Source organism: Antennarius striatus, chromosome 7 (assembly GCF_040054535.1).
Source record: "Antennarius striatus isolate MH-2024 chromosome 7, ASM4005453v1, whole genome shotgun sequence".
In the NCBI taxonomy this organism is placed as follows: Eukaryota; Metazoa; Chordata; class Actinopteri; order Lophiiformes; family Antennariidae; genus Antennarius; species Antennarius striatus.
The window spans coordinates 6,058,913-6,074,475 of NC_090782.1; the positions used below are offsets into that span (position 1 = coordinate 6,058,913).

The following is a 15,563-nucleotide window of genomic DNA, read 5'->3' on the forward strand; positions in this document are numbered from 1 at the left end:
CGTAAAATAAGATTTGGTGCATGGATATGTACTCCCTGGATAGTGATTGGTGTGATGAACACTGAAGGTAATTCACAGGTGTAAAGTAAGAAATGATTGATGATGAGGTAACAAATAAAATTTAAAGCTAAAGCGGCAGGACAGTAATACAGTGCGCCTTCACGCATCACCGCTCGCGACTTCACTTCATCGCGGATTTTTGATAGGCACTCATTTGATACCGTACGCGCATTCTATTGGCTGACAGCATCCGGAAGTGCACTATGTTCTGTGAGTCTCGGACTTACGTGAGACACAAAAGTCCTTTAAAAAATCAATAGGAGTGTGGGAAAAGGCAATACTGATAGAAGGTGGTGTAATATCAGTAAAGCACTAGCTTTCATAAATGCATAAATTACCGTAAATAATAAGATAAATAGTTTGTCATTCTATCGCAGAATTTGTTTATCGCGTGTGGTTCCTGGAACGCATTACCCACGAGGAACAAGGGCTCATCACATAAATTACACGATGGCCTGTGATGGGCTTTGTATGTCTGTGTTATTGGTTGCGTGTCAATGTGTATATCAGAAGGGCAACTGACATGTGTTCAAATGCACAGTGACATGTTTAACTAGAGCCTGATTAAACACCAGGCAAATAGAGAAAGAGTGAGAGCAAAGGAGAGGTGCTTCTGAACAGCAGGAACAACTGTTCTTTAATCATTCCCAGCACTTCTATGCACAAACATTAGTTCTTCAGGGTTGTTTGTAGGTACCCATGTCAGGACGTACTGTACATGTTGCTTTCAACTGTTTTGCGTGGTTGTAGTAGACGTCATCAATAATAACTAGAACCAAGGCGGTCACAGACTGCAACATCAAACGACACCCCTGAATTTATCATTTTCCCCTGACCTACTTGCATAGGTCAAAGGTCAAAGCTAGTGCTCTGACCAACTTTCATAGATCAAAGCACTAGCTTTGATCTACGGTCATACTCACGCTGGCCTTCTCCCTCGTCTTTCTATCTTATCCGGTTCCTAAGAGCGCAAAAGTTGAAATTTGACTTTGAATTAGCTTTTTCAAGGTCAAGGTCATCATCTCATTTTCATCCCCTTTGCCGCCCGAGTAATGCGCTTTTGGTTTCATTTTTCTATCTATCTTTCTAACGGTTGAGAAGATATTTGGTGGACTAACGGACGGACGAACAGACGAACACTGACAATTATGAAACATCACCGCTTTGAAGCGGAATGTAAAAACTATTAAAAAAAAATACAAGAATGTACTGTAGTAGCTCCTGATATTTAACATTATTTACACTTGTAATTAAATGTATTTTCTATGCAAGGATTTCACTCAAATACAACAAAATTAATATGAATTTGATCAGTTGTCTTTTTTCCACTTCATTTAAGAACCCATATACAGTATATACTGTATATGTGGGTCTTCCTTTAAGACATACAGTATATTATAAACATAATGTATAGTATAATATACTAATTAATATGAATATGTTATATATCATATATATATCGGTATTAATAGTAGTAGTATTATGCAAACTAGTCAGTTTATTAGTTAGATGTGTTGTGAATAACAAAAATAATATTCTGTACTTTAATTTGATAAAACTTTAACCAAGAATTTAAACAAAGTTTTATAAATGAAGAAAGTTAAACTGAATGAGATTTTAGTGCAAAATTTATTTTTTGAAACGACCTCCTTACAGGATTAAAATGGTTACTATTGTATAAGGTGTATACTATTGTATATTGTGAAAAAAATGTAGAAAATAAATGTATTCAAAGATACTTTCTTTACATAAATTTATATAACAAGTGGGAAATTCCACACACATTCCACTTTGTGTCACTTTTTAAAATGTAACAAAATGGGTCTTCTTTAAGCTGTTAAACCACTCCTCACTTGAAATAATGTTAATGCGCAGTAAATATGTGCTGTAGCAACCCCTGTGACCCACAAAAGAAGATTCTTCTTCTTTTCCTTTCGGCTTTTCCCTTCAGGGGTCGCCACAGCGAATCAATTTCCTCCATCTAGCCCTGTCCTTTGAATCCTCTTCTCTCACACCAACTACCTTCATGTCTTCCCTCATTACATGGTGTTCCTCTTCTCTTTCTTCGTGCGAACGCACTTTCCTCCTCTCCTTCTTCGACCAACAGTAATCCAATTTCCACCGGCGCCCTGTAGGTCAACAGCGCCGATGGCGGTCGTTGTTAACCCGGGCCTCGACCGATCCGGTATGGAAGTCATAGGTTTGATTCGCATATTTGATTTGGCAAAAGTTTTACGCCGGATGCCCTTCCTGACGCAACCCTCTGTATTTATCCGGGCTTGGGACCGGCACAATAAGACACTGGCTTGTGTCCTCTTGCGGCTACATTCAAAAGAAGATTAATGAATGAAATTCCCAAGCTTACAAAACAAACAAAAAAACAAGCCTTGGCATTATGTTAAGAGGACACTGCTAATAAAGTTGCATTTGCAATGGATTTGGTTTATAATGCTATTAAGAAAAAAACTGTTTTCATGCTGTTCATATCATTTTATTCTGTTGTATTTATCCGCCACACCTTAAAGGCCGTTCCATGAAAATATCGTCTGATGTTAAACCGGTCCGTGGCACAAAAAAGATTGGGGATCATGATCATCCTTACTCTTCTTGATGTAGTTCATCGAATCCATGGTTATAATTAGCTAGAGTGGTTTTAATGTCAGATGGGTGTAGTGTGTTTGTGTTCATGCAATCATAATAGTACTTGTTCATATATATATGAACCTGTAGGTTAAAGATCATCGCCACTGAGACAACACAGGTACTAGTTTGTCAGCTATAATTACACGTTTATTGTATTAATGTTGGCTTTTAAAGTCAACCTAAAAAAATGTTTGATTTTTTTTAAAGTCTATCAGGGTCATCCCTAAATAATGTGATTATATATAAAGGAACTAGTTTCTATATTCATCCTATAATTGTATTAAAAAGTTGCTTCTGCTAAAGTGCATCAGTAATAAAGAAAAACATTATTGCAAAGTTAACTATTATAAATCAATTAAATCCCATGATTAATTAAGTAGATGTGGTCGAATGACATTGAAATCATAGCAGCTTTGATTTGTTTTGTGAACAGAAAACTCTTGGGGACATAGCTGACGAAGACTTCCTTCTTACCAAAACATTTGAGTTAAAGATTTTGCCAGTGCCATTTCGTATACTATTATTGACATCATATCATTATGTGACAGTGTCTGCACAGATATCACAAATATTCCATTATCTGTTTCTATGTCTTTTCCACTTTTCCGTAGACAAAAGCTGGATGGAAGCAGTTAATGAGCCAAAAGCCTATTTGAATAAGAAGCTGCTGTAACACGCTCTGTTCCAATTAACACGCTTTGGTTTTTAAATATTCCTTTTGTGTGAAGCATAAACACACATGAAGACTCACAAAATGGTAACGTTGAAAATTTAATGGGCTTCCACAGCAATTTCCTTCATTTATTTAAAATGGTTTTTTCCCCTCTCTTTTTAAAAAAGCTCAAAATCTGAGAGGCATGGCAAGGCATTCTGCTGCGAGGGGAGCAGCGTTCACAAATACTAGACCTAATTCCTTTGGCAGCAGCTCAAACTGCTACAGACAGACACATAATCAGCTGGGGAGTGTTAGCGCCTCAGCCCACTAGCAAACACAGGACCGAGCCCTTGTTGTGCATCGCTGCTTTTCATAATAAATATCCCAATGGAAAATACAGTGGGAGGAAAGAGGTATTCATGTGTGTGTGGCTCTTTGTTCTGGCAAAGAGCAACACTGGCGTTCTTAGCTACTTTACCCGTCTTTCTTTCTCTGTCTTCTGCCTTGTTTTCTCTCCTTCTTTCTTCCCTCTCTTCCTGTCATCCTCCACTGTACCCTGTGTGTATTGGTATACAGATGTTTAAATTTGAGTGGCAGTTCCTCCTGAGACTCTACACAAGCGGCTGACTCGTCTCATCTGCATTTTGCATCCCAAGAAAAAAGGGAACAGAAAGCAGCGGAAAGACATCAGTGAGCAAACAGGCTATGCGTGTGTGTGTGTGTGTGTGTGCGTGTGTGTGTGTGTGTGCGTGTGTGTGTGTGTATGCGCATGCTTTGCCTGTTTTGCTTTGGTAGCTTAACTGGTCTCAGTGCTGTTGCCGTGTGATGTTTAAAGGACATTTCAAGGTCATGCTTTCGACAGGCCTCATCGCCTCTGACATATTAAACATTTATACATTTCTGTAGCTCGATGAATTATAAATTGAACATGCAACTGAACATGCCGTAAAATGGCACAGTTATGGTTGATAATAGACGTATTATAGCCTACAAACACTGCGCCTCACACACAACCTCCAGCTTACCTTATCAATACAAACACCAACACATGAAATACATGAATATCATACTGCCTGAATAAACAGCGTCCACCTAATGGACAATCTATCTCCTCAGGACCTTCTGAAGAAAATGCTACCAGAGGTAGATGCTACCTGTCAATTCTCCCTCATCAATCAGAGGTTTAGTTTGGCTTTTTGACAGAACACAAGACGCCATCATTAACCAATCAAATAAGCCCACTGGAAGGCATCAAGCCACGGTTTTAATGAAGGCATTTTTCCCAATAGGAATATGGATTTTTTTCAATACTTATTCCATTTAAGTCCTCAGGAATGCATCCCGCATAAATAGATGGAAACAACGAATGTGATATCAGAGATCCATCAAGACTGATCAATATTAACAGCCAGAGTGAACCACTCCCCTCATGTTGATGAGCGAACGCAGAAAGAGAAAGGTAGAAAAAGAAAAGAAAGGGGAAGAGAAAATGGGAAGATGTGAATATTGCACCTCTCTCCATCGCAAGCTGTGAGACTTAAGTGCTGCAGTAGAATTGTATATATGTTACCTAACTGGTACACTCATATAATATAGAAGTGAACATTGTCTCATGTGGATATTTAAAATTACTCTGCGTTGTACAGCACTGGGGACGGGGGATTAATCTGCTTGTTTGGATGCACACCACATGTAATGGTGGAGCTGGTGTGCTGTAGGCCTCCCCTCTTAGCTGCGCTGGGAAACATTTATACATTCCTACTTTATGTCTCACCCTCCACTCCTTCTGCAGTGGAAGCAATTTCTAAATTACACCACTCTCCCATCAAGCCACAGTGAGATTAGATTTTCACAGAAGAGGGGCTCACCATAAATTCTGAAGTCAAACTCTAAAGTGATTGTGTAATGACTTGTACAAAGCAACTTTATAGCATTTAGAAAGTGACTCACTGAAATAGTTGGCTTTCACAATGGCGTCAGATTTTAAAAGAGAATGTTCCAAAGCACCATGTCATTAATGTGGTTTAATGTTCAAATTACACCCGACTGACAACTACATCAGGGACCAAACCCTACAGGGTTCTTGTTCAGTATAGATAGTGTGTGTACATTCTAGATGGTCTGTCTCTCAGTGATACAGTCGCCTCGTCTCCGTGTAGTTCTGAGTTAGTCATCAGCTCCACAAACTGTTTACTCACTAAGACAGATGACGGACGGCTGTCCTTTTCCCTCGCAGCTATTTGATTATATGAGCTCCGGTTCAGAGCCAAATCAATAACTCGATTAGGTACACACACACACACACACACACACACACACACACACATACATTCTTGAGTACAGTCTCTCTCTCTCTGTTTCTCTCTCTCTCTCTCACACACACACACACGCACAGGCTGTGCATGAGATGTAGTTGATGGGGAAAACGGAGATTAGATTAGGAAGAGCTCTGCCTCTGTTTCTTCTCACTCTCCTTTTCTCAGTGTGCTGTGCTGTAGGTTTTGTTCTCACCATCTGCCTTCAGGTTGTTTCAAGCTTTTTTAAATACCTGTTTAACAAAGGCAATATTACCATTTCCAGCCTGAAACCACTTTTAATTACACAGAAAACTGAGTTCAGTTCACAGGAGTTTCCAAGTCTCATCTTGAGTTGCTCATGGACAGTAATATTGTAGAGACCGCTTTTCGGAAATTTCCTTCCTCCACTTATCTTGTTCTTTATTATACATGCATCAAGATATAGAATAAGTGGGTTGTAAATGCATGACATCGCTGAATTGCTTATTTCTGACCTTATGTGGCACCGTAACAAGGGTGTAGTTGGACAGTTCAGCTAAGTTAATGTTTATTTGTGTGTGTTTGCATGTCTGTTTATTACTATGTTACTGTATACTGAGTTATTATAGTGTAGCCTATTTTCATAAAGATAGGATACAGCTTCACTGAAGTGGCTGTTTGCCTGCACAGGTGCACGGCTGCGTTCACCTGCCATCTACTTGTGGAGGTGGCGTCCTCGTTTATGACACACGATGCTGACTCAGGTGGACTAGCGTACCTCCTCTCCCTGCCGCCCCGTCTGTTCCTGCATCCTCTGTCCTTTGTCCCAGCTCAGCTTAGATAAACTACAGCTCATCCCAGAAATCCATGGAAAAACAAGCTCAAATCCACAGCAGCGCATAAATTGTAATTGTATGATTCATGGTGAGTTTGTGGGATTGCCATCAATTTTAAGAAAACGGTGACATGTGAAATTAAGTCAGCAACCAGGTTAGATCCTTACATATTCACTGGTGATTTTTATCGAATGAAATGAAGACACGTTGTGAAGGAGCTTTAATGTCCTATGTTACAGGCATGATTTCAGCCGACTCTAGTCTATTAAGACCCTTCACTTTACTTCTGCTTTGCCTTCATCCTCTTTGTCTTATTCACAATGTGTCTTTTGTGCTTATTGTTAATACTGATTAGGCACTACATGTCAGATAGCTATCATCTATGCTAAAACCTTTAACTGCATTAATGACATTTAATTAAGGATGGAATTCCATGTAACAGATGAGATGATGATTTAACCTCTTTAATCCACCAAAATGTCTTCGATGAGGGGGGCTTTAGCAGTGATGACTCCCATCCGTCACACCCAGGGATTACAGCAGGATAGACAGGGATGCACGGCTGAGACATCTTGCTGATTTGACTGAGCTGGAAGCAGATATGCTGGCTGCAGCGGTTAGAACCGGAACAAAGACTGGCAAATAGTTGATGGGGATTTGATGCTGTTCAAGGGATTGCTGTTGGGATGATGGTGATGCTCAGACTTGAGGATTGAATAGAAAAGTAGGTGGTAAGGCCATCGAACCACAGGCTTTTCCTGGCGTAGAGAACTTGTGATGGGGACCTGAGAAGCCAGGGTTTGAGGGGCAGGAACTCGGGCTGACAGGCAAGGCCTGGTCCTCAATTCCAAGGCCCGGTCCCTGAGCTCCAGGCTTCAGCCAAACAACTAGGCTGGTGTCCAACTGATCCCACACCCCCAAGGCAGAGGAACTGCAGAGCAACCGTCACTGGAGCTGTGCAAATTAAAGTGTCATCTCCAGAGTCAAGATGCTCACCAATTTTCTGCATGCGTTGGTGCGGAGTTTGGATTGAGCCAGTAGACAAATGGCTCCTGTTCCGCCTACATTTTGGCTTAGGAAGGGAGACTGTGGCGTATGTGTTGCGTGTGTGTGTGTGTGTTGCGTGTGTGTGTGTGTGTGTGTGTGTGTGTGTGTGTGTGTGTGTGTGTGTGTTAGAGAGGGAGAGAGACAGATTGTGTATCACCGGAGCACAGCAGGTCTTTGGTCGTCGTGGAGCAACGTTCTGTTTTGATTTCTGTAGCACAGCAATAAATTGCTTTTGATTAATATAATACAAAGTGACAACATAAAGATATACAGTTGTCAGTGTCCCCTGCTGCTAATGTTTACATCTTATGTATGGAAAAAGTTGAACAATGATGATAAAAATGTACAACAAAAGTGTCTTAAGAAGCACGGAAGCAGCAAATTAACATGAAACTTCGACATTAAATAAGAATAACAAGTGTACTACAGTACATATTATAGTTATGCACAAAATTTCATTGCCTTATCGTTAATGATGTTAAAGGAAATGCTGACGCACACACTTACCCACACATGGACAGACTGAAACAATCCCAATATCCTCCTCCCACTTACTGGTGAGGATATCTAGCCAAGTGAATCTAAATAGAGAATATACTTCCTCCTCTTTGTTAGGAGCATTTAAATCGAAGAGGTTGCAAAACTTTGTTATCTACTTGTTTGGAATTGGAAAGAGGTGAAAGTGAATACTTCATCAGAAATTTCATTATTAAATAACATTGTCTTTGCTAAGACTCATACTACAAATATCAGACAAAAAAAATCTTGAGATAATTACAGATCCAGTCTGACATATCCCTCAATAATTTGCCACGTTCTGCCATCTCCTGACCTCTGATCTTTTAAGAGTATAAAGTATGTGCTGATTACCCAGGCACAGCAAGGGAGTATATGGGAAAGCTACAATGATCTCACTGTAAGACCGAAATGAAAAGGAGAGTGTGTGTGTGTGGGGGGGGGGGATTCAAGCCAGAGTTAACTGAAAAATTGCTTACGTGCACATCTTACATCTGGAACATTCATTACCATGAGTCACACAGAAGGAAAAAAGGTGGAGGAGGATAGAAGAAGAGAGGAATCCATTTGGTAAAGTAGATGCAGATCGATGAAAGTGGAGGCAGGCAAGCCAGAGTGCAACAAAGTGGGGGTGTGTGTCGGTAAATGTCTGTGATATGTCTGCTGGTGTGCTGGCGTGCATGAGGCTTCACATATTACTCTCCCTGATTGATCCGGGCCCAGCGTCCGTCTGACCTGCAGGACATTCAGAGCTTAGAAGATGCTGGTGGAGGTGGAAGGATGGTGAGATCAGGAGAAGCAGGAAGCAAAGGAGGAGGAGAGAAAATAAATGACGCAGAGGGCATTATAGGGAACTCGATTAGCTGAGCAGCTGAGATAGTAGCGTCCTATTAATCCTTTTCTCTCTCAATCTGTTTGATAGCAATCAATGATTCAGATGTGTATTGGGGAGTGTAAGAGGGAATTTCAGTCCGGCTTTAGCAGAATCAGCCGTAGTCACTTTATCACAACAAGAAGCGCTGTTTTGCATTTATTTGATTTGTTGTCTTAAAATATCTGAATCTGAAACAAAGGGATATTGTCTGTGAGATTATTTTCATGATGTCAATCTAATTTGTCATTTAAACGAGCCAAATAATGTTCAAAAGTGAGAAATAAAATGCCTAAAGCATTAGGAACTCACAGCTAACATCTGAAATATGTCAGACGTTTGCATGTTTACTCCATTTTGTAGCTGCCAGCCAGCATGTCTATCTGTGGAGAGATCCTGCAGCATTCTCTACAGCCTCCATCCATTCTGGCCCAGTCAGGGTAAATTGATTGTTTAAGCTCTGAAGGGGGACAGACGATTGCACCATGCCAGCAATACAAACTGTTGATTTTATAGCATAAAACCTGCAGTGGTGTTGAAAGTAAAAATGGAAAGAAGAATAGAGAACAAAAACTCTTTGGTCGTCTCGATTTAATTGAAGGGTTAAGGAAAAGTAAATAGCTATTGTGTTTGTGTGTGGGGGGGGGCACACCTGAAAGAATTTACAATAAACTTAAAGTTTGCAGTAGCTTTTGTGTGTTTGACTATTTGATGAAAGCAAATGTTGACTCTTCATCCCTGCTGTAGGCTTGTCCTTTTTGACTGCGGTACTCAGTCACCATTGGCCGTGAGCCCAAGGAAACAGGAAGCACTTTTGCGGCATTAAATATTAATGGCACTATAGACTGTATTGATTATATAATAAGTTTTTCCAGCATCTGAGCACCGACTGAAATGTATTCCCTGAATAATTGAAAATGTATCCATGAGCAGTTTTTCATCTCAATGGTTGGTGCATGTAATTGCATTGCACCCTTATTCCAGTGTTATTTGATATCTTATCAGTAGGTGCACATGTGTGTTCATGTGATAAATGCAAGAACAGCAAGAATATGAAGAAAGATGAAAATGCGTGTGTGTGTGTGTGTGTGTGTGTGTGTGTGTGTGTGTGTGTGTGTGTGTGTGCGAGTGTGTGTGTGTGTTATGCCTGAGATTGTTAGTTTTATCAAATGGTCGCGTGTTGAATACTGAGCGCTGAATACTATTTCGAAAATGGGATGCAGAGACTTAAAACACACTTCTGAGAAATTGTAACATTCTTTGCTAACATTTTGCTCCCTCGCAGTATACATTGGCTGTTGAAATGAGTCTCATGTACATTTGCTTGCTGCTTCTTACATTTTTATCACATCATTTGCACATGCTATGATAACACTGCACTGTCTGCCTGCTACGACACACCATTTCCCTCCACGCTGACGTAGTTTGCAGAACGGGTGAAAAATGTTTTTGATGTTTCACCTATGCCTAACAATTTCTTTTTTCAGGGTAGCCTATAACAACCTATACAGTATGCTGTTCATGTCCCCACTTAGATAATGGATGATGGTCCACTATTTGGTGGTTGCAAACTGGAGCTGGAGCATCTCAATCCCAGGGGTGTACCAATCCCTGAGATGGTCCATTCTTAGGTAGCGACAGACGCCTGTGTGCACAACTGTATGTTAACCAAAAGGAAGCAAGCGGAGCAGAACGTGTGGCTGTTCTGAAAACAGAAAACCAGCTTCCAGCCAGTCAGATTTAAAATGTAGAAATACTGTAGATGTAACCCAAACCCCTACCCAGCACCAGCTCTTTTGCCTTCACCAGACTAAAACAAAGGTGGCTCAACTTGATGTTTCTATATATTCATAGTCAAAATATCTAAACCTTCACAGTTACCTGAAAATATTCCTCGTCCTCTTCTCTACCCTGACCTCTGTGCCCCTCCGTATCGTGTTTTGCCTTTCAAGTTGACAGTTCATGCTCATTTAGACCTCCATTATGCATTCCTGCCTAAGTTTTAGAGACGCATTGACAACAGAACATGGACTGGTCCTCCCTCCCCCTCCCCCCCCACCCCATTCTCTGCTTTTCTTTGAAGTATTGGAAGTGTCTTCTTCATTACTCAGCGCTCGCCTTTTCTTCATCCTCCCATCTGATCCCTCACTCTCTCTCTTCATCTCTCTGAAGGAGTAAATGAAGGTGGAGGTCATTCCTCCACTCTTCCCCATCTCCTGCTAAATTGGCTGCTTGCAGCATCTGTAGATAGCTGCGAGTGTTTAAGCCCCCTGCTCTGGAGAGCTGGAGAATAGACTTGCTGCTCATTGTGGCATTTCTGTCTCTTCAACCACAGGCTTGTTTACCCACAGAGAGCAAGAGGGAAACCCTCATTATAAAATCTGCCGAGGTCACTGCAGCCACCACGCTAGTCTGTCATCTTCAACTCACACATGCAATAAATCATTGAATAACCAAAGAACAATTTAAATCGCAGTTTTCCAAGTCTTAATCATCGGCCCAATTTATTTCTTCATTGACAAATCCCAAATTTCAGCAAGTCATGCCAAAACCATAAATGAGCCCCTTGCCTTTGTTTTAGTTTTGCTGGTGGAATGACTGTGAAAGGTATCATTGTATTTTTCTGGTGGACCGTCTTTTTTTTTTTTTGCCCATCACTTCAAATCCCCCACTCCTAAATTCCCATTGCAAACCTAACCTTGTACAGTGAGTGTAAGATGCTGACGGTAGGCTGTGCGTCCCTCCCTCCCTGTGCTCCGCTCCATAGGGGTCGACAGAGACACAGTGGCGTCAGGCAGAGCTCCCACAGCTCCAGGGCTGGGCAGAGAAGGGATTGCTGACACAGCCAAAGATGGTAAGGAGACTACTGCTGCCAAATGGATGGCCCAGACATTTTACACCCATTAAAGAGTATGATCTGATATTGAAATGTATTTACATAAATAACACTCCAGTTGGTGATGCTGCTGACTGAGACAGTTGGATCTGGACCAGGGATTGATGGATGGGACAATAGACAAGAGGCAGGACGGAGGAAAGGAAAATAGAGAGAGTTGTTTGCTTTTATATTGAAGCCTGTCAATTATATTACAAATATTCCATTTTTTGTGTTTGATTTTTAGTATCTGTATTGCATATGTTAGAAATGAAAGAAGATGCTTAACATTCATCACTCATCTGCTGTCATTTAAACACTCTGAGGCCCCCACCCCCTGTTTTTCTCATGTTGGAACTCATTGAAATGTAATCATTTCCTTCTAGCACTTACCGTAGCTTCAGAGCAGCTTTACTTCAGCATTGTTTGAATCAAGCGTAATTGATCATTTTTAAGGCTCCATTTTTAAGCGTGACTACCTTGAGTCTTTCAACATGTAGCAGCAACCATTTATTAAAATTTTCCAGCACCATTCCGCACATTTGTTTGTAACAACTACCTGCTGTCTGCATGAATTACTTGTAGCCAGAGGCCCAGTGCCGCCTCTGCCTCCTACATGAGTGGAATTATAACTTGTTTGTCAAAGGAGCTGCATCTTGAGCCTGAGAGCTTGAGAGGACAAGCAGCGAGATCCGTCCACAGCGCTGGGCTCCATACTCACAGAGAAGACGCCGCCACAATGTTCACAACCAACATGGAGTGGACTGCTGCACGGCACAAATGCTGGTAGGAAGGGACAATAAGAAGAAAATAATTGGCCACTGGGACTCACCAGGTCCTTGTTAATTAGAGGCAGCCATTTTGGTGTAAAAACTCCTCAGAAAGCATCCAATGGAGTTGAAAGTCTGTCTGACAGAATGGAACACAGCAGGGAATGTAAACAGATTTAATAAGGCCCTCCCCAATCAGCTCTATAATGGTTAGATACTATTCTCTCTTCTTTGCTCCCCCCTCTCCCCCTCCCTCTCTTTCTGTGTCTGTCTCTATATCTCTGTTATGCTTGAGTGTTGAGTGAGTAGCAAGGATACTGTCAAAAGAACAATTTGCATGCAGCTCTCATCTTAAGAGCTTTTAGACACACCCGTGTTTTCAGCTGCGTCCATTGTTCTGTCTCTCTTCCCCGTCCCTCCCTCTCTCGCTCTCTCTCTTTCTTTCTCTTTGTGTGTGTGTGCGTGTGTGCGTGTGTGTTTGTGACTGAGTGTATGGTCTTGCACGACTGCAAAATGTGGCTACATCGAAGTGTGTTTGCATGTGTGTGTGTGTGTGTGTGTGTTAAACAAGGATGGGCAGTGATTGAAGACTGACATTTAGATAGGACTGCTCTTAGAGAAGAAGAAAAATGCAAACTATTAAATATATGATTGGTCCAAATGCTTTCCTAAAGCCAGAGAGCAAATTAATGCCTCACCCTTTGAATGTCAAAATGTCATCCCTACTGTATAATCCTGATGTAGTAGGATATAATATATGATATCACTTTGTTAAAGACCATATACTTTTTTCTTAATTTCACATTCAAATGGACAACTTACTGTTTGACATTCCTGACTTATCTTTTATATAAAGAACAATCAAGCTGTGTTATTGTCATGACATCTAATCGTGTATTTACTTAAACTTGATATTTCTATTTACACACTCCTGCTATTTATTGGTTAGCAGAAAAGTTATCTGCCTGCTTGTTGTTTAATGTAACACTACCATCTCTGCTCACCACTTTCTGGTGGTAGACGGATAAAAGCGGAGTGATTAAAGCCAAGAAGAACACACACTGTAAAGGTCTGTTGAGAACTATTTCTGGACAAACTGTGAAATTTTTAAATTCTGCTTTGAGCTATATTATTAGAACACAGGTCCAGACTTTTGATAGTCCAGAAATAGAGTGAAATATGACTCGTGTGCCGCTCCTCCCCTGCTAAAACCAGTCTTGCTTCCACGTGCAGCCTGCCTGCGTGCACTTCTGAATGGTTAAAAATAGGCAGCGAGCTGAATGGCTGAACAGGAGAGAAGAGATCTGAGCTGCGATTTTAAAAATTTGATTTAATCAGATTAAGAATCTCAGCGTCTTAATTTGTATATCAGCATGTTAAGTCATGTTGGTGCTCATTTAGTGACATGATGACTACATATAGATGGACAAACCTTTTCTGCTTCACTGTAGCTTTTAATGAATAATCAGTGTCACTATTTTGTCTAATAAATAAGATGTACGGGGGGGCACGAGAGCTGTATTCATTGTATGTGGGCACTGAGGACGTTCAGAAAATAAAACTAAAACAATGATTTAGCTGTCAGTAGTTTTAGGTTCTGCTGTGTGTTTCTACTGATTGGGTTCAGTAGAATAACATTCATACTGCTCTCTCTCCCTCTCTTATCTCTCTCTTGCTCAAACACACACACACACACACATTCACAAATACTTGCAAATATAACCAAGTTGCCTAATTGATTTTTTTTTTTTAAATCAAAACCCTATATGTATTAGGCCTGGGCAATCTAACTTAAAACTGCTATCATTAATAATTATTAACATACTTTTAACACAGTTTTCACTTTTTTTTAAAAAATAACAGACATGACATTGTTTTTAGTAATGAACTCCTCCCATTTATTTCTTCATTATTTTAGATAACTTATCTCATTTACCAGCAGTGACTTGATTCACAATATGCTTGGTAACTCTGTGATCACTGATGATTAAACTGATAGAGAGTAACGCAATTGGAGTACATCAATACTCAATTTAAGCTGAAAGTTTGAACTCCAAAAGATTCTGGATGGGTTCCAGTCGTGGAATCGTCCTGCATCACGTTTGACTTCCTGTTAGTAATGAATACACATTCTGTGGTTGTTGGCGGTGTACTGCTTCAGCGCTTGTTGTCTTGATCTTGATTTAGGTCCTCAGAGCCGATCCTTTATGTAACACAGTCAGACCCAAAAATGAGTCCCAAGGGGAGGAGAACATGGAGCATCAGATTATGTCAACTACATCCTTCTGTCCTGTCATCCATGCCACTTTGCACGAAAACTTGGTTTCGGTGAACAGGGACTAACACAGCATGGGGACATAGTATTTTTTAACAATGGTTTGAGTGCACACACTGTGAAAAATATTCATTTAATTAAAGAGCAAGAATGTGTGTGTGTGTGTGTGTGTGTGTGTGTGTGTGTGTGTGTGTGTGTGTGTGTGTGTGTGTGAGAGGTTATAAATGTCAGTTTTTGGTTACATTTAAGTTAATTGCCCAGCTCTAAAATGTATTTATATTCTTAATTCACACAGTGCTCTTGTTGGAGAATAATTTTCACTCAGAATAAGCTTTTAAGTATGTGTCAGAGTGTTTTGGTGTAAAAGCAACCTACCTCCTTCCTCCTCCAACTTATGACTCTCACTCCTCCTCACCTTCTCTGTCATTTTTTTTCTCTCCCCGAGCTCACGCTTCCTCTTTGAACACATTGATCCTGAGATGCTCTGTAGAAACCGAAATGAAAACACAAACTTTTCTCTGTCACAGCAGCAGCATCAGCAGTCAAAACAGCAAGCTGGAGGGCCTCTGTTGTGGCCCCCCCACACCAACTGTGGAATTTCTCAGAAAACCATACAGACACATCCCTTACCAACCTATTTAGCTGTTTGTACTTTCTTTGCTTAATGCTTTTCTTAATGTTTGTGTAAATGTTTAGACATGTGTAATGTCTACACCGTGTTTGCTGAATGCTGTTTTAT

General features: G+C 40.6%; 1 protein-coding gene across 3 annotated transcripts in view; it reads left to right on the plus strand.

Moving 5' to 3' along the window:
* The window catches only part of elavl4 (ELAV like neuron-specific RNA binding protein 4), a 75,883-nt gene that overhangs the window by 22,636 nt on the left and 37,684 nt on the right, over positions 1–15,563 (plus strand). For 2 of the 3 annotated variants that reach the window (XM_068318749.1, XM_068318750.1), the window contains exon 4: positions 11,672–11,758. In XM_068318749.1, coding sequence (XP_068174850.1) covers positions 11,672–11,758 — 87 coding nt within the window. Of the gene's footprint in view, positions 1–11,671; positions 11,759–12,530; positions 12,566–15,563 lie in introns of those variants that run through there. The other variant, XM_068318751.1, reaches the window with a different exon arrangement.